The sequence below is a fragment of the Coregonus lavaretus genome (genome assembly GCF_964263955.1).
Source record: "Coregonus lavaretus genome assembly, chromosome: 33".
Classification (NCBI taxonomy): domain Eukaryota; kingdom Metazoa; phylum Chordata; class Actinopteri; order Salmoniformes; family Salmonidae; genus Coregonus; species Coregonus lavaretus.
Genome location: NC_140020.1, coordinates 14,493,989 through 14,514,621, shown reverse-complemented (window position 1 = coordinate 14,514,621; position 20,633 = coordinate 14,493,989). Strand labels below are relative to the sequence as shown.

General features: G+C 41.6%; 1 protein-coding gene across 1 annotated transcript; it reads left to right on the top strand.

Moving 5' to 3' along the window:
- Nucleotides 1-2,514: 2,514 nt before the first annotated feature.
- smpdl3a (sphingomyelin phosphodiesterase acid like 3A) lies at nucleotides 2,515-8,812 on the top strand. The gene is made up of 8 exons (XM_084150901.1): nucleotides 2,515-2,699; nucleotides 3,048-3,261; nucleotides 4,489-4,633; nucleotides 4,917-5,013; nucleotides 5,213-5,376; nucleotides 5,598-5,778; nucleotides 7,199-7,323; nucleotides 7,999-8,812. Exons 1-8 carry the CDS (start codon nucleotides 2,597-2,599, stop codon nucleotides 8,299-8,301), a joined length of 1,332 nt encoding a protein of 443 aa, XP_084007027.1. The 5' UTR covers nucleotides 2,515-2,596; the 3' UTR covers nucleotides 8,302-8,812.
- The last annotated feature ends 11,821 nt before the right edge of the window (nucleotides 8,813-20,633 follow it).

The following is a 20,633-nucleotide window of genomic DNA, read 5'->3' as shown; positions in this document are numbered from 1 at the left end:
ACTCTGCGGTCCAACTCATTCCAAACCATCTCAATTGGGTTGAGGTTGGGTGATTGTGGAGGCCAGGTCATCTGATGCAGCACTTCATCACTCTCCTCTTGGTCAAATAGCCCTTACACAGCCTGGAGGTGTGTTGTCCTGTTGAAAAACAAATTATTGTCCCACTAAGCGCAAACCAGTGAGACTGGTGTATCGCTGCAGAATGCTGTGGTAGCCATGCTGGTTATGTGTGCCTTGAATTCTAAGTAAATCAATGACAGTGTCACCAGCAAAGCACCCCCACACCATCATACTCACACCTCCTCCTTCATGCTTCACGGTGTGAACCACACATGCAGAGATCATCCTTTCACCTACTCTGCATCTCACAAAGACACGGCGGTTGGAACCAAAAATCTCAAATTTGGACTCATCAGACCAAAGGACAGATTTCCACCGGTCTAATATCCATTGCTCGTGTTTCTTGGCCCAAGCAAGTCTCTTCTTCTTATTGGTGTCCTTTAGTAGTGGTTTCTTTGCAGCAATTCAACCATGAAGGCCTGATTCATGTAGTCTCATCTGAACAGCTGATGTTGAGATGTGTCTGTTACTTGAACTCTCTGAAGCATTTATTTGGGCTGCATTCTGAGGTTCAGTTAACTCTAATGAACTTATCCTCTGCAGCAGAGGTAACTCTGGGTCTTCCTTTCCTGTGGCGGTCCTCTTGAGAGCTAGTTTCATCATAGCGCTTGATGGTTTTTGTGACTGCACTTGAAGAAACTTTCCAAATTCTTGAACTTTTCCGTATTGACTGACCTTCATGTATTAAAGTAATGATGGACTGTCGTTTCTCTTTGCTTATTTGAGCTGTGATTTTCATAATATGGACTTGGACTTTTACCAAATAGTACTATCTTCTGTATACCACCCCTACTTTGTCACAACACAACTGATTGGCTCAAAGAGGAAAGGCACACCTGTTAATTGAAATGCATTCCAGGTGACTACCTAATTTCTACAATGTAGAAAATACAAAACATAAAGAAAAACCCTTGAATGAGTAGGTGTGTCCAAACTTTTGACTGTATACAGTACCAGTCAAAAGTTTGGACACACCTACTCATTCAACGGTTTTTCTTTATTTTTACTATTTTCTACTATTGTTCTACAAAAACCCTTGAATGAGTAGGTGTGTCCAAACTTTTGACTGGTACTGTATATATATACGCCATAAGAATGCTGAACAGTTCATGGCTACCAGGACTATTTACATTGACCCCCTTTATTATTGATTTATTTATCTTATTTGTTTTGCACTGACTCTCTTGCGCTGGCTCTATGCACACTCACTAGACTCTACCCACACACTCACACATACTACAATGACACTCCAACACACACACACACACACACACACACGTACATGCATATTGACGCCACACACACACACTCACACATTGACACACTTTCACACTTCACATATGCTGCTAGTTGTCATGAACCGTGCACCAGGTTTAAACTGCCAAATATGGTCTGCATTCCATAATGATTCAAATAGTCTACATGTCCAAATTATTGCAGAACTTGTAATACGTTAGCCTAATATGATCCACTATTGCTAGCGATCCTCAGGAACAACCACATGAACGTGACAGAGGAAAGAAAGGGAAATCAACGATGTAATGTAATGATACAAAATATAAGGAAACTAGCACTAAAGTCAGTGACAGTTATTAATGTATGTAGGTATAACTGACGGTGGCTACCGATAGTGGCTAATATTTAACAAGATACAAACGGTAAGAAATAGTGAAAAGTGAAAAGTCCTGGCATATAATTAAAACATTCAATAAATAAATCAGCTTGGTAGGTTTGGGCTATACTGTCATTTGCGCATGGCTACAGAAGCCTATAGCTTCACTGTGGAAAAGGTGATAGGCTATGTTGATATGCTTCAGTTTGCTGGCATTCATCTGGTTTCACATTTGTCACCAGTGATCATAAGGTAATATAGATCTAACAATTTTCATTTATATTTACAATCCCCTTATCCAAAGGTTTACTCATTTACCCAGCTCTATCAATAGCTCTTATCAATTTGTAAATTACAGTGCATAGAGAATGGTGTTATTTCAATTGGAAAAAATAAAGTAGATGTTGGTCCACTTCTAACCAACAGGTTGCTAGACCATATTGAACGTTTCATCTCGCAAAAAGATGGTGGAATTATGAGAGAATTAAATCAGGTCAGAATACAGCATATCTGTAGACACCTCTGCCACACCTTAATGTCTTTGATCTCCACCCGCAACGAATAGCGGGTGAATGGCATGCTATTCTCATGTTAAAATTCATGGTCATAATACAAGTAGAGAGAAAAGTGCATAAAAAGGGAATTAAGTTCCATTTATGCGCGTTTAACTCGGGACGGAATTCCCCCCTATGTGTTCTCTTGACTCGCTTTGGAATTTATCACGTGACCCTACTTATTGTTTCTGACCCGGACAAAGCAGTCACATGACCGCCGTCCTTCCTGTGTGTATCAGTTGAGAAAACCTCAATGACATAACCAAACTATTGCATTTTCTCTCACAGTTTTTTTGTTTAATGTGACAATATGGGCGTCGTGTCCCATCTTCTAGTTGGGCAGCTCTTCAATGTGCTACTGATTTACGCTGCGCCTCTTGCACCTGTAAATAGCGTTCACCTGCCAAGCATAGGTAAGTTGTTTATATGCATTCATTGCACCCATTAATTATTTTTGAAGCAGATTGCTGAGCTGTCAAAATCATGTTGCTTAGAAAATGAAAGCGCATGCTGGTATTTGCCGTTTCTAATTTATTATGTTCCATTCTATTATATGTGTTTAACATCTAAACCAGGTTTTACTTCAGAAAAGTTGTATAACCTAACCTCCTGCAATTACATATTAAGTTGCAACAAAAAAAAATATATAGTTACCTATAGTTAATAAGTCCTGGTCATTTGATGTGACTAGCTTGATGTACATCATCCCCTACATGTTATAAAGTAGATTGATAACATGCCCAATAATATTTCAATTTCAGGGAGATTCTGGCACATCTCTGACCTGCATTTGGACCCCACGTACCATGTGACTGATGACCATACCAAAGTGTGTTTCTCCTCTAAGGGTGTCCCAGCCTTAAACCCTGGTCTGTTTGGAGATTTCATGTGTGACTCTCCCTACCAGCTCATCCTGTCAGCTTTCCAGCACATGAAACAAGTGGCCCCACAGCCAGAGTTTATGATTTGGACAGGGTTTGTAGCATTATATGTTATGAAGAACAATATATAGTGTGCCTGCGAATTTGTATCCCTGTTTCATATACAACAAAATTGGAGAAGTACAGTTTGAGAGGGTTAAAAAAACGAACAATAGTATAATGCTTCCTCTTTCCTTTCATTGGATAACTAAAAATGATCTTGTCACAGATGGAATTGTTGTAAAATAAGCAACAAATCAGTGATCTGTTGGAGTTCAGTGAAGCGTAATCGATGTCTGTATAGCAGGGCTGCCCAATTCCGGTCCTGGAGGGCCTCTCCTTCTAATCAGGGACTAATTCAAACCAGGGACACCATGGGAGTGCAATTAACTACCAGGTAGAAACTAAAACCAGAAGCTTTTCAGCCCTCCAGGACCGGAATTGGGCAGCCCTTGTATAGTGTATCGTCTTGAACACTGGCGTAGCACACACTGCCGCAGCCTACGCAAGGCGAGCCCACGATTGCATATGAACACGTCATAAGCCATGATTTTTTGGGGGGGAATTACAGGAATTTAGCTTTAAAACATTTTTTTTTTATCTCAACCTCATGGCAAAATGTGTTGAATAGCACAAGTTAGTTCTAAAACAGCACCATTTTTTCTCAGCCTCATGGCAAAATGTATAACGAATGCTTGGACCTTGTGCTATGCCACTGGTCTTGAATCAGCTCTAGGCTGCGTCTCAATCCAAAATAAAATAAGTAATTTGCACATGCAGCCAAATAAACCATAAATCATCCATACAAGACCTTCTGCTGATATGAAAATAAAGTGGTATAAAGTCATTATGCCAACGTGCAACAGCATCAGATAGGTGTACATACAGTATGATTAGAGTGAAGAGCAATGCATAGTAAAGGCTATTAAACATGGACTAAATGCTAAGCTTATGCCTGAAAATATGAATCATACATCACATGAAGGGATATGTACTGCATGTGCATGGTGCTATGTCAGTTCAACTCATACATCTCCAGTTAATCAGTTAAGCCTGACATTTTATTGGCATGTATAATGCGTGTTAAGCAGAATTAATATGCTTTTGTGAAAGGCCACTGCACCTATATTAAAATGTTTTTAAAAAGCCAACCCCTGGATTACAGGGATTTAGGGGTAATACATGAGCAGATCTTTGTTTTATTTGATTAATTCAGTCCTGGGTTGTAATAAGTTATTAGAACAGGCTTATTCCTCTCTTTCTCTCTTGCTCTCCTCCCCAGAGACAGCCCTCCACATGTCCCTGCAGGGGAGCTGTCCACGGACGTGGTGATCCAAGTCATCAGCAACATGACTCAAACCATCAGGGAGTTCTTTCCAGACATGCTAGTGTACCCCGCTCTCGGGAATCATGACTACTGGCCACAGGTATTTGATCTATTCCATCTATGGGGAGGTGATGGGGTGGAGAAGACCCGTGATGCATAGTCATCAGGTCCAATGCTGACAGTGGTAGAGACTCTGGGTCAAACCAGAGATTGAGTCTGTACATCTGAAAGATGAATGTTTCCTTGAAATAAATGAATTTTTAGCATAAATGAAAGATAAGCAGCAGCGGTTTGTCATTTTCTCTCATAAGAATGTTTCTGTTTAATTTTTGTCAGTCTATATGCCTACTGTATTTCCATAATACAGTGAACATTCTTTTCAGGATCAACTTCCGACCACCACTAATGATATTTACCAGGCTGCAGCCAAACTGTGGGAGCCTTGGTTAAAGCCAGAAGCACTTGTAACTCTCAGAGAAGGTAAGCTGCTTGTGTTTAGAACATGAGAACTAGTTTTAGGCCTGCTGATCAGGCCTCTTGGTACCTGGTATTACTCTGCAATTGCATTGTTTTTAATGTACATAAACATTACATATTGATAACCTTTGCAGAACTCAAAATACCTTGACACAACACACAATAACCTTACTTGACCCTGAATTTTGTGTCTTTTGTAAAGGTGGATTTTACTCTCAGTTGGTGCAGCCCAAGCTACGACTGATAAGCCTGAACACTATCCTATACTATAGCCCCAATAAAGTGACAGTGAATATGAGTGACCCGGCAGGACAGTTCCAGTGGCTGCAGGACACCCTGGAAACATCTGCTCAGAGCATGGAGAAGGTAAATAGGTCATGGCTACATTACTCTGTAGAAGGAATATCTCTCTGTCTATCCAGGTGAGGATGGCTTCTGAATAGGCCTGCATGGATCCTAAGCACCCTTATACGGAAGACAGGATACTATACAGCATATAACATGGAAGACTGATTATATCTTTTTAAAAGCAATATTATTCTCTTATTGTGCCTTAACATGCTGTTCCTCCTGTCATCCCTCTGTAGGTCATTGTAATTGCTCATGTTCCAGTGGGTTACTTGCCCTTTGCCAGGAATACCACAGCCGTCAGAGAAGCCTACAATGAGAGACTTGTGAAGATCTTTCGTGACTACAGTGACATCATCTCAGGGCATTTCTATGGCCACACTCACAGAGACAGCATAATGGTCTTGCAGGACCAGCAAGGTGAGTCACTGGCTAGTGTCAAAGCTATGCGTTACTGTCATCAAGGGATAACTGACTGGGTCAGGACGAGGTTTGAACATAATTTTTTATCTGAGATCAAATGATTAAATCTCCATCCTACAAATCAGTTTTCTGACGACTCATACTGAATTTAATTCCACTGCTCTATCTATCACAACATACATTCAGTCTGAGACTGCCATCGTAGAAGTCCTTTCTACTGACATCAAATTGAGGGGCGTTTTACAAAACAAGTGATCAGCGATTGGATTGTCTTTAACCAATCAAAATAAAATAAAATAAACACTTGAGAGTTAAAATGGTAGAATACATAAGGTGCAATTTCAAAACTTTGTTGTGCATCAGCAGTTTTCCTCTTGTTATGTCACTCACTGACAGTCACTCAATTAGCCCTTGTCAGTTAAAATTTTTTAGATTGGTAAATTAGTCTAGCCAGCGATCTAAACTTGAAGTATTCATGGCTAAGTTACGTCCAATTACCTTGCCTCCAGGGGGCCCCCATTGATTTTGTTAGTCACTCTCACTCAGATATATCACATTAACATGGCATAAGTCATTGCAAAATGTGTAGAATTGAAGGAAATTAGCTTTTAAAACTGCAAAAATGTCTCCCTACCCCATGGCAAAATGTGTAGAATTTCAGGAAATTGGCTGTAAAACTGCAACAACAAAAAAGTTATGTAAACAAATGTATTTGTTTACCTTTTGTTAATAAAATACTTATTCTGCTAACAGATCCCTCTGTACGTTTTAAATGATAGGTTTTAATCCTGGTTCTGTGTTAATGTGTAGTGGCTAATTTTATTGCTTATAGGCTATGTGTTTGTAGATTGACTGAGGTGAATAAAGCTATAGCATCTAATGGGATAATGGCTGGGGTAATTTTTACTTGTTTTTGCTATTCTCCAAATAGCATTTTAGACCTCACTATAACTCAGACCCTGGCTACGGCCCTGGGCCTAACCCATTTGTTTCTGGGACCAATCCGATCGGCTTGAATGTGATCGCATTCGAGAAGTCGTCAGGGAGGAGAACAAATCCAGAATAATCGTGGAGAAGAAACGTTAGTGGGCGTGGCGTTTGGCCGGAGCAATGTGAATTGGTAGCCAGGCAAACATATCACCGTGTGAACGAGGCATCATACACTGAGTGACCTTTTGTACCTTTCCAGCTATAATGACGCATTTAGATCATGTTAAACTCCACCTCAAGTTACTCAGACAATCCAAATCCACCTTTCATCTCCTGTGGGTTCAGTGTTACAATGACTGTCAGTGTTGGCTAGAATCCCCACAATGTTTGTCTAACTAGCTTAATGCAATGGAGGAGGAACTGAGGACGGAATGCTTTTAGCCATGTATTTATTGACACAAATCATCCTCATTTGTTTGCTTTGAAGGGGAACCGGTTAATTCCCTGTTTGTCACACCGGCTGTTACTCCAATCAAGAGTGCAGAAGAGGCGTACTCCAACAACCCAGCCTTCCGCATGTACCACTATGACCCACAGGACTACGGGCTGCTGGTAAGTACAACCACCATTATCCAGGGGTTTTGGACAATTCCCTTTCATTTGAATATGTTTGGAATGATCCATTCATAATGTATTATCATCCTCATGTCTAACCTTATTAACACTCTCAAGGTGATGTAGGTAGCCAGAACAATTTTTGTCATTCCCATGCAGAGGCTAATTCAGTTCTGCATTTTCACTTTCCCTCTTATTATTAAGGTCCACACTGATATGTCCTTGTCTTGGTTTATCAAAGTACAGAAATCCCAATGTGATTCACGCTCATACAGCATAGAGCTCAGAGTAGCTTACAGGTGATTTCAGCATCCCCCTTAGACGGGAGCTGGAACATGTTAGCACCGCAGTAAGTTCCACAGTCAACATTGGGGAGGGCTTAGCCCTTGAAAATCTCTAGTAGCTCTACTTCCTGGGGTAATCTGTTAAGAAAAGGCCAGGTGGAAAATAAGAGAGAGTCAGAAACATCTTGACTACACTTGTTAAAATGTGGAGCATTCAGGTCAACGTCATTAAGGTAAGTTAACTCTCAACCGCTTAACCAGACCCTAGACCCACAGCAATGATGTTCCTTAATGATTAATGGTGCTGTCACACATCACTACTTCTAATCAAGGTACTCTCTGAGCGGGGGTTTAACATGGTTTTGAAATAGTCTATCTCTCTCTGAAGGATATTTGGCAGTACTACTTGAATCTCACCGAAGCCAACCAAGAAAAAAGATCTGACTGGAAACTTGAATATGTAATGACTGAAGCGTTTGGATTAAAGGACATTCAACCACACAGCCTGTTTAAACTTGTCTTGAGTTTTGAAATGCAGCAAAGCAAAGCATTTCAGAAGTATTTTAGCCATTTTATGGTGAGCTATGATGATACCATTGTGTGTGATGGGGCCTGCAAGCTGACTCAGGTCTGTGCGGTGCAGTTCTTGGACCATGCCTCCTATTCCAAATGTATTGAAAAGGGACACTAAAACAAGGGGCATTTTTTTTGTGTGAGTTAATCTGAAAATTCAGGGATTTTATTCATGTTGTAGGGATATTTCTTATGTTTTCACATGACCATGAAATGTAAATGTATTTTTTAAAATACTTTCAATTTAATGATTACAATTGAAGCAACTCTGAGGTCGAAATATGTATACGATACCTTGAAATGTTGATGATTATATAATTGCAAAAGGCCAGATATTTTGACAAACTTTTGTACTTTGTATTGATCTCTCTGTGAAATGTGGAAATCAAAGGGATATATATAACTAACTGCTATGCACATTGTATGTTTATTGCTTTGAAAATATCTGGCAGTTATTGAATAAACTCTAAATTGTGAATTGCCTTGCTTGCAGTACAAAGCAAATTAGCTCTAAGTGAAACTGTTGCATAGAAAGTGAGGGCATTCATGAGAAAGATGCTTTTTTATTTTAATGCACAGCTTGTTTATTTTTTTAACAAATAAAAGATGGCACAACAATTTACTCTGCATTTGTAAGTTGTTGTGATGTTATTTATCTGAGACACTATCAGTTTCTCATGTTACTGAGATCAAACGCTCTGGATCAAAGGGGCCCTAGTTCAGAAATTGTTTTCTCAGCTGTAATGCTGCAGTTCTTCTCCCCCTCTATAGCTGTACTGTGAGAGAGGTTAACGCATGACCTTGCTGGAGAAAATGAGAAGCTGGGAAACGCCTCTCTAGACCAAACCACTCCTCTTCCCTCTCCTCCCTCCTCTTCTCTCTTCTCTTCCCCCCCTCTCCCTCTCCACACACAATCTACTCCAGGATGACTATCTGCCCTTGCCTTTTGGAATTGGGGACAAAATCTTTGCACTCATATGCCCTCGACTGAGTTTAGTCATTAGCATTCAGGGGCAGAGAGTCTGGAGGAGCCACAATACCCGGTGGAAGGGACTGTGGAAATGAAGTTAGCGGTTGACATGGTGATAAATACGACTCCGGGGTAACTGCAGCAGAACTCTGGCAGGCCTCATTAATGACTGTGAGATCCACTAATGAGCGTGAATCACTGGGCTGCCAATCAGACAGGCTGGTTCCTCTCAAAGAACCAGCCACTGATGGCGCGAGAAAGAGAGAGAGAGGTCAATATTTTCCCCGTCGTTGTGACTCCATTTGAGAGTAGAATAATAGGTCTCTTGCTCTTCAGTCTTCACTCCCCCGCTAGCCACCCAGGGTTGTCCTGAGTTCAGGCCAGGCTTTAAACAACAATATAAATCTAGCAGGAGACAGTGACTGAGGGCCCTCCTACGGTGGGCAGTAGTAGTGAATGCCTGGACTGGCCTCCTCCACACTGAAAGAGAGGCAACAATACCAGTTCTTATACACCTTCTGAAAAAGGCTATGGGTAGGGTGGAACTGAGGTGAGATGGGGATATGGCTGAGCCCTTCAACTGTCAGCAGCATTCTAGGCAACTTATGAGAAGGGAGGCACGCTTTCTCAGAAAGCCTCCAAGCCTCTACATTTCAAACCAAGAATCCACACAGACAATAGCGACAGGCTGAGTTCTTAAGCCTTGGTGGACTTAATGCCATTATATGCCTCTCTGACCTTCATATTGCCTTACAGAGATACGAGGAACTCAACAGCCTACCTTGCTTTACATCTTTTCAGTGATGTCATGTAAATAGTCTATTCTATAAAATGTACAAACCCTCAACAGAACACAAGTTCTATAGGTCCATGTTTCTCTATCTGAATTGGATTCTGTTCTGTACCTGTAGCCAATTAAGAAGGTAATAAGGCATGGTTAATGCTGTCACGTGTGCTTAGGCCTTGTAGAGTGCTCTTTGCTTCCTGAAAACCTTAATAGCTGTAGTTGTGAGGTCAACGTGAGGGACCCCAGCAGGTCAAGTCTATGCTAATTACCAGGCCTCATTATGGTCAAGCAGACTGTCATCAGTCGCCGCTCCTCACAGCGCTTTTATTTCTGCTGGCTGGGCTTATGCCGCAGAACATTTAATCTGTGGATTACTGTCAAGATCGTGTACCTGGGCAGGCCCCTGAGGAACTGGAACCTTTGGAATATGACTGTTAATTTCAGGGGATGGAAGCAGAGCACAGAACACACTCAATACAGATTACACTGTGCCACTTTGATCAGGGAGACTGTTACTTTAGAGGCTTTTATTCAACACGGAGAGCAATGACACAATGTTAGGTAAGGATGTCATACCCAGTCTTAATCACCTAGAGCATCTGTTCAGTTATTGAGGAGTCCCTATGGATTATTAAAAACGATTTAACATCCAAACATCCTCATGTCTCTAATAATAATAATAATAATGATACATGAGATTTTAAGTGCCTTTCAAAAAAAAAAACAAGGACACAACAGCAAAGATTATAGAATAAGACAATCAATTGAATAAAAGCTACTTAGCTTAGCTAGGGCTGAGTGAGGGGGGAGCTAAACGGAGGAGAAAGCCAGACTGAACAGGTGGGTTTTAAAATAGTTTCAATTAGATTACCTCACCCTGCCCACAGTCTTTCCATCTATGGCCATGGCAACTGAAGTGTTATGTGTTAGAGCCAGCTGTGTATTGTTTTGCTGTCCCGTTTATCTTGGCTGTGTCTCCAAGACGCTCCAGGGTTGTGGAGGAGGCGTAGTAGCCAGTAATTAACTTGTTCAGGCATTAAAACTGCCACTGGATGTCTAGTAACCATTGCAGTGAGTGGTTGTAGTGTGCATGGTTATTATGTGGAGGTGGCGTGTGAACGGGTCTCATACCCCAGGTCAATATTTCACACCCTCAGTCTAATGAAGAGACAAGCCATAAGCCATCTTGGTGAAGACTAGTGCTTATCAGTGACCTGTCCTCGCTTACCCTCCTCTCTTTCACTTGATTTCAATATAAGAGAATCTGAAATTGGGGCCTGATCTCATTTTAAAAGGACTTACTTTGCATGCAGCGACTAAAACCTAACAGGGTGCCATTTAAAGTACAAAATAGCCTAAATACCAGTGGGTCTATTCCAGCAACAAGTACTTTGTGATTGTAGACAATAAATGATGTCTCAAATCAATGTTGCAAGTTGTAACATTGTTGAATGACTCAGCTATGACTTTACATTTTAGTCATTTAGCAGACGCTCTTATCCAGAGCAACTTACAGTTAGTGCATACATTTTTATTTTTTATACTGGAATCGAACCCACAACCCTGGCGTTTCAAATGCCATGCTCTACCAACTGAGCTAGATCCCTGCCGGCCATTCCCTCCCCTACCCTGGGCCAATTGTGCGCCACCCCATGGGTCTCCCGGTCGCGGCCGGCTATGACAGAGCCTGGATTCGAACCAGGATCTCTAGTGGCACAGCTAGCACTGCGATGCAGTGCCTTAGACCACTGCGCCACTCAGGAGGACTTTACCACAAGATACCAGCCACTTCCAGTTAACTGTACAGTCAGCCTGTGGAGTCCCATTACAGCTAGTATAGCTGCAGGGATGGTTAAAATACGAACCCCTTGAATCCTATGAGTCATGAAAAGTATTGTATTACATACTGATAGTGAGAGATGGTCTGGATAGATGGTCAGACCTTTTCATAGTCACACCTCTCTGTTGAGGTTCATCTTTAGGAGCTCTGTCATCAATGCATAGCCTTGGTGCTGAATCTGTCAGCAAGGACAAGAGAGGTCTGGTCTGTGACTGACTGCTAAGTAACCTTTCTCTCCCCAGCCTGGCAATCCTCCTGTGGGAAATGCCTGTGGTTTGTAAATACTGCTTACAGTTCTGCTGAATGGCCAGTTCACTCTGTCCTGCTCCCAGCTTTGTGTTTTTTTCACCAGAAAGTAATTGATACTAGTATTGTTGGCCTACAACAAGGCTCAACACTGTTTAAGTGTTGCTTTGTTCCATTCAGTATGGACTTTGATTAATCACTTTTTACCTTAACTCACAGAAAGGTGAAGCATGGTCGTATAATGATTTGTTTACATTACAGGAGGTTGGAAAATGTTGTAAATTCACAGGAATGGCAAGTGTTTTATTGTTTTTACATGGTGAAATGCAAGATAGCCATTGCAACTTCTACAAGCATTTAGTAAATCAAAAGTACATCTAAAGTCTAATATCTCTTCGCATAGCCAAATTTCCTTGTGGACAAACACAATATTCTATTCATAGAGTTAACCTCATGTGATGCTAGCTCTCACACCCTACTCCTTTGCATACAGAATATAAAGAGACTGAGTGAAACAGATTTTCAAAGCCTAACTTGGCACAGACCAGCCATTGAGAGGGAGGCATGGTGATTGTGCAATCCAGCCTGTTTCCCCAATGATGGGGGTAAGAGGGGGGGTCTTGAAGGGGGAAAGGGCCAGGGGTGAGAGAGAGCAGGGGAGCAGGCAGAAACCCGACCGGGGGGGTTCCTTTCGTCTCATGCGTCAGTGGCAATTTGTCAGCCTGCATGAATGGCCTCCTTTATGAACACACAAGACAGCAGTCGGGGTTCAGATCTGATTGAGCTCTAAGCCGATTGTACCCTGTTCCTTTGTGGGCCGAGCATAGCCCGTTCCGCCTCAGCCAATGGTCATCCAGCTAGGGCATTACCTCACAATCATATGATGTCTATGCCAATCACCCAGAAAAACACTCCCTCTTTTCACGTTTGAGAGGAAGAAAGGCACTCTGGGAAAAGAATGGAACTCCATCAGGCCTTCCATGAGAACCACTCTCTTCAGGAATACACTGACAACGGAGTGTAGAGAGAACAAAAGACAGATTTCTGCAGGGAAATATTTTACAGTGGCGTGTAGTCAGTGATGAATGAGGGAGTGTTTGGAAGTAGGCCAAACGTACAGGGAAGATCACCATTATGGAGACTACTCCCAATTAACATGTTCCCCACTGGGCTCGGGTTGGAGATTCCCATGTTACACTAGGGTTAAGCTATTGTCTTCAGACACAAAGCTCTGATTATGGAAGTGGGAGCTGTAGGTATGCGTGCAAGAGACAGTGGTCTGCAAGAGTGTACAAAAGTACACTGATGTGAATTTAAGTTGTTTCATTTGGAAATAATAAAACAGACATTATTTTTGCATGACAGAGTGAAAATAAAACTAAGAGGTGTGACTGTAGTTCTCGAACCAATTTGTGGATTGTTTCTTGCTTCATTAACAGTAGAGTTTAGACAAAAGTGAATAAATGACATGACACTTACTACAGTATATTTCCAAAATATTTTGTGAGACTATGGACAGTAGCTGAATAGTTTTCAGCCTAACATCATCTGAGAACAACATGGTAGATATTAATTAATAAATGACCCATAGTAGGAATGACCAAATCCTTGATAAATGTATTCCTTGTTGTGATTTGCATCCATCTGGCATCCTATGTTTATTTCCCTCACCAGAGGTGATTTTCCTAACAAACAGACTAACAATATATTGGATCATGCTCTACCTACCCCCCACCCTGTAGCTTCATCAAAATACAGTGCCTTCAGAAAGTGTTCACAGCCCTTTTTCCACATTTTGTTGTGTTACAGCCTGAATTTAAAATTGATTAAACTGAGATTTTCTGTCACTGGCCTATACACTGAGATTTGCTGTCACTGGCCTATACACAATAACCCATAATTTGACATTTTTACAAATTAATAAAAAATGAAAAGCTGAAATGTCTTGACTCAAGTATTCAACCCCTTTGTTATGGCAAGCCTAAATAAGTTCAGTAGTAAACATTTGCTTAACAAGTCACATAATACATTGCATGGACTCACTCTGTGTTTATTAATAGTGTTTAACACAGGGTTTCCCAAACTCCGTCCTCAGGACAAATAATAAACTAATCATCCAGCTTTGATAATTTGAATCAGCTGTGTAGTGTTAGGGCAAAAACCAAAACGTCCACCCCTTGGTGTCCCGAGGACCGAGTTTGGGAAACGCTAATTTAATATGATTTTTGAATGACTACCTCATCTCTGTACCCCACACCTACAATTATCTGTAAGGTCCCTCAGTCGACCAGTGAATTTCAAACACAGATTCAACCACAAAGACCAGGGAGGTTTTCCAATGCCTCACAAAGAAAGGCATCTATTGGTAAAAAAAAGCAGAGATTGAACATCCCTTTGAGCATGGCAAGGTTTTTAATTACACTTTGGATGGTGTATCAATACAGCCAGTCACTACAAAGATACAGGCGTCCTTCCTAACTCAGTTGCTGGAGAGGTAGGAAACCGCTCAGGGATTTCACCATGAGGTCAATGGTGACTTTTAAACAGTTACAGAATTTAATGGCTGTGATAGGAGCAAACTAAGGATGGATCAACAACATTGTAGTTACTCCACAATACTAACCTAATTGACAGAGTGAAAAGAAGGAAGCCAGTACAGAATACAAATATTCCAAAATATATTGTTTGCCAAAAGGCACTATAGTAATACTGAAAGAAATGTGGCAAAGCAATTAACTTTTTGTACTGAATAAAAAGTGTTATGTTTGGGGCAAATCTAATACAACACATTACTGACTACCACTCTCCATATCTTCAAGCATAGTGGTGGCTGCATCATGTTATGGGTATGCTTGTAATTGTTAAGGACTGGGGAGTTTTCCAGGATAAAAAATAAACGGAATTAAGCTAAAACAGGCAAAGTCCTAGAGGAAAACCTGGTTCAGTCTGCTTTCCACCAGACACTGGGAGATTAATTCACCTTTCAGCAGGACAATAGCCTAAAACACCAGGCCACATCTACACTGGAGTTGCTTACCAAGAAGACAGTGAATGTTCCTAGGTGTACGAGTTACAGTTTTGACTTAAATCTACTTGAAAATCTATGGCAAGACCTGAAAATGTTTGTCTAGCAATGATCAACAACCAATTTGATAGAGCTTGAAGAATTTAGAAAATAATAAAGGTCAAATGTTCCAGGAGTGGAAAGCTCTTAGAGACTTACCCAGAAAGACTCACAGCTGTTATCGCTGCCAAAGGTGTTTTTACAAAGTATTGACTCAGGGGTCTGTATTTAATTTTCAATGCATTTGCTAAAATGTCTAAAAACATGTTTTCACTTTGTGATTATGGGGTATTGTGTGTAGATGGGTGTGTCACGACTTCCTCCGAAGCTGCCTCCTCTCCTTTTTCGGGCAGGCTTCGGTGTTCGTCGTCACCGGCCTTCTAGCCACTGCCGCTCCTCATCTCATCATTCCATTTGTTTTGTCTTGTTTATTACACACACCTGGTTCATATCGCCTCATCAGTACCTGTATAAGTGTTCCCTCTGCCCCCTTGTCTTTGTGTGTGATTGTTTATTGTGGAGGTTAGATTAGCTCGGTGGAGCTTTTTGTATTTTGTATCGCCAGGATATTTCACCCATGTGCCTTGTTTCCCAGTGCTCCTGATTTACGCACTGGAGTGTTTGACGCATTGCTGCTTACCGCTGTGTTTTCGGAATAAACCCTTTAATTCTGTGATTAACCCTCCTGCGCCTGACTCCGTCAAAATCACTCACTACAGGGTGAGAAAAAAATCAAGTTAATCAATTTTGAATTCAGGCTGTAACATAACAAAATGTGGAAAAAGTCAAGGGGTAAATACTTTCTGAAGGCACTGTGAACAGAAGGACATATTTCCAAGTCAGTAATGATTTTCTAAAGACAGGCCTAAGCCGATTGTGTGCCTTTGCTGCAGGTTTCCTTCCTTGGCTTTATCCTTGGTTTGTGGTGCGGCAGGGCCTCAGTAGGCAGCAGTGACTAGTTCAGGGTCAATGGTTTTGCCCAGGATGGAACATGTTGGCCAAGGTCTTTGATCATGGTGGAGCCTGGGGGTCGAGACCCCTTTTATTCCACATGATAACAACTGTACTGACCCATGATACTATGTTTGCGTTCCTAATGGCACCCTATTCCCTATGTAGTGCACTATGTTTGACCAGGGCCTGCACTATGTAGGGAATAGGGTGCCATTTGGAACACACATAGTCCAACAGATGACCCCGCCTGCAGCTTAGTGCACTGTCGGGGCACAGCGCTGGTTCATTTCTAAAGGCAGGTTTGCTCATTACATTTAGCCCCTGCTAACTGCCTTTTGAACTCTTGATGTTAACTATTGTTACATGCATTAACTAGGCTAGTTTGATATGGATATGAACAATTGCTCTGAGAAACACTGTTCAAATAGTACTTGAAATAATTCACAGTAGAAACACTATTCTGATAACCTCAATATTATCAATTTGACTTTGAATTCCCAAGATATTGTTACCCCACCTTTAGTTTACACAGTCCACTGTTGTATGCATGAAACACTATATTGCCATCTTCATTGCAATGTCCTGATGTGCTACAAAAAAATGGATGGAGATGAGGTGATGTGTGAAGGTTGCCAGGACAAACTTTAACACAATCAGACCTGACCCATGCATTCTGCTCATGTGGAAAATTGATGTCTGTTGACACCTCAGTTTTGACAGAGACAATCAATATGATGTGACTATGACCTTAGTCATTTGACCACTCAGTATTGACTGCACAGAGGGCAGATACAGGCCCACAAAACGAGTATTAATGTAGTTTGCTACTATCAACCCACAGGCTAGGTTTAGTTTTAAACTGACTATTCAATTGTTTAAAAGCACTCATTATGATCATCTTCTGTGTTATCATATTATCATTCAAACTGTGAAAGCTAGCCATAGCTGCTGACCAAAATGCAATAGGCTACGCTATGGCAAAGGGGTCTGAAAGGGTGGTAGACTGCAGATTAACTGCTACAACAGTGCCATCATCTGGCATTGTATGTTCATTGCATCCTTCTGAAGAAAATCCTGCTAACAGTTTTGCACTTTTGATTGTGGAGTGCATGGGTAATCTGAAAATATGGTGGTGTGCTTTTTACTGAATTAGGTAGTTTACCATTGGAAACTTGTGATGTGACCTGACTGAACATTTAAATGAATGGAATCATAAGAATAACAATAAACATGTCAGAATGGTATGTGTACCTTCATATAATTGAATTACATTCCTCATATCATATAAATCGTCTGTTGAATTATCTTATAGTTAATGTGACAAAGGAGGTCATAACAAGGCAAGTGCTTTTTCAATGAAAGGTATTTAAAGATATTAAAATAACTAATTGAAAAAGCTCTTCCCTCCCACATAAGATTATATAGGTGATTCTGAGGTAAATGTAGATAAAGTGATATATAACCTACATTTAATCCCTAATGTTCCACAGAGAAAACCATGGTATTCAAACATATTTGTATATTTTGTAACATAATCAGTGAACATAACATTATTGGTCTCCTGGGGCCTCATTTATCATTCATGTGTAGGCACAAATCTGTGTGTTAACAATGCGTGGGATCATTTCCACGCAAAGTGTGAGATGTATCAATATGAACATAGGCTTGAGAGTGTGCCATGACCATGCGTACAGTACCAAGGGGTAGAATAAGGGAACTGTTTGTCAAGCATAGAATGGGGAAAATGTATGTTCAAAATGTGTGAAACTGTGAGAGTAATCATTAAATCGTTTTTAAATGTAATTGTATCATATTTTGACATGCTATATAATTTGACGACATCAGTGCATTTGTTGCGATAGTACTCCATATAAAGTATAGGTAATTTGTTACATTAGAGGTAGGCCTACATGTGAAAGTGCACCCATTGTTGAAATACTATAAAATACTGAGATAATGGGAAATCAAATGAGAGATGGCTGATCTTGCTCCGGTGGGAGAATTGGCATCATGTATTTCGCAGAGAGCGCGTTTTTAGAGACAGGTGGGACTTTTTCTGCAGAAAGTACAGATTGGGTCATCAGATATCGTTTCCCAAAACCAATTTTATAAGATTTTTGCGAGGATTTAAGACCTACTTTAAAAAGGCAAAGTCATGCCATTCTGGTGCACATCCAAGTGCTATCCACCTTCGGGCTTTTGGCAACCGGCACTTTTCAGCGGGAGCTTGCCGATCGGCATCTCACAACCCTCGATGAGCCAATGTTTTGGACGCAATCCTCAGCAAAACGAACAGTAACACATATAATTTCCATAAACCATCGCACAACAAGTTGACGTCAAGAGGGGTATATTTGCCATGATGCCATCAATGGGTTCCCAAACACGAACGGAGCAATAGACGGCACCCACCACATCGCCATAAAATCACCATCCCAAAACGATTTCAACAATGTGAACAGTAAAGGCTTCCACTCTTTATGTGCAGGTGATAGGTTATGCGATGCGCAAAAGACGCTGCTGAATGTTGTTGCAAGGTGGCCAGGTCAAACGCACGACTCGTTCATTCTAGTAAAGTAAAGTACAGATACCAACGTGGTTAATTAAGGGCGTTTCGAAAAATGCAAACAACTAAAGTCGTGTACGAGCACTGAGGCTGAGAACAATTGGTATTTATTTATCAATGGTTATCTCCTACCGGTGTGCGTATGATGCTCCTAGGATTGTTTGATAAATACAATTAAATTAAATAAAAATTGTCACATGCGCCGAATACAACCGGTGTATACATTTACATTTACATTTACATCATTTAGCAGAGGCTCTTATCCAGAGCGACTTACATGAGCAATTAGGGTTAAGTGCCTTGCTCAAGGGCACATCGACAGATTTTTCACCTAGTCGGCTCGGGGATTAGAACCAGCGACCTTTCGGTTACTGGCACAGTGCTCTTAACCACTAATAAAGTCAAAAATAAAATAAAAAGTAACACAATAACAGAACAATAACGAGGCTATATACGGGGGTACAGGGTAATCGAGGTAATTTGTACATGTAGGTAGGGGTAAAGTGACTATGCATAGATAATAAACAGCCAGTAGCAGCGGTGTAAAAACAAATGGAGGGGATCAATGTAAATAGTCCAGATGAACATTTTATTAATTGTTCAGCAGTCTTATGGCTTGGGAGTAGAAACTGTTAAGGAGCCTTTCGGATCTAGACATGGCACACTGGTACCACTTGCCTTGCAGTAGCAGAGAGAACAGTCTATGACTTGGGTGACTGGAGTTTGACAATTTTTTGGGCCTTCCTCTGACACCGCCTAGTATATAGGTCCTGGATGGCAGGAAGCTTGGCCCCAGTGATGTACTGGGCCGTACGCACTACCCTCTGTAGCGCCATATGGTCGGATGCCGAGCAGTTGCCATACCAGGCAGTGATACAACCAGGAAGGATGCTCTCGATGGTGCAGCTGTATAACTTTTTGAGGATCTGGGGACCCATGCCAAATCTTTTCAGTCTCCTGAGGGGGAATAGGCATTGTCATGCCCTCTTCACGATTGTCTTGGTGTGTTTGGACCATGATAGTTTGTTGGTGATATGGACACCAAGGAACTTGAAACTCTCGACTCGCTCCACTACAGCCTGGTCGATGTGAATGGGAGTGTGTTCGGCCCTCCTTTTCCTGTAGTCCATGATCAGCTCCTTTGTCTTGCTCACGTTGAGGGAGAGGTTGTCATCCTGGCACCACACTGCCAGGTCTCTGACCTCCTCCCTATAGGCTGTCTCATTGTTGTTGGTGATCAGGCCTACCACTGTTGTGTCATCAGCAAACTTAATGATGGTGTTGGAGTCATGCTTGGCCACGCAGTTGTGGGTGAACAGGGCGTACAGGAGGGGACTAAGCACGCACCCCTGAGGGGCCCCAGTGTTGAGGATCAGCATGGCAGATGTGTTGTTACCTACCCTTACCACCTGGGGGTTGCCTGTCAGGAAGTCCAGGATTCAGTTGCAGAGGGAGGTGTTTAGTCCCAGGGTCCTTAGCTTAGTGATGAGCTTTGTGGGCACTATGGTGTTGAACGCTGAGCTGCAGTCAGTGAACAGCATTCTCACATAGGTGTTCCTTTTGTCCAGGTGGGAAAGGGCAGTGTGGAGTGCGATTGAGATTGCGTCATCTGTGGATCTATTGGCGTGGTATGCAAATTGGAGTGGGTCTAGGGTTTCCGGGATGATGGTGTTGATGTGAGCCATGACCAGCCTTTCACACTTCTTCAATGCATAGGACCATTCTAAATCCCATTCATAAGTATTAGGCTATTTTAGAATAGTTTCTACGCAATATTGATAAATGAGCCCCCTGGACCTGAGCCCAGTTATGACAACATCCCTCAATCCCTAGACTATTAATTGAACCTGTCGCCACTAATAACACCATGTAGGCTGCGTCTGCCAAGATGTCAGATAGTGAGATTGGTTCAGGCCTTAGCCACGGGCCGGCGCCCCATATGGTTTGTAATTTATCATGAGTTATACCCTACAGCAGCTCAACCATATTGTTCCATCTGAACATTAGTGGACACGCAGCGACC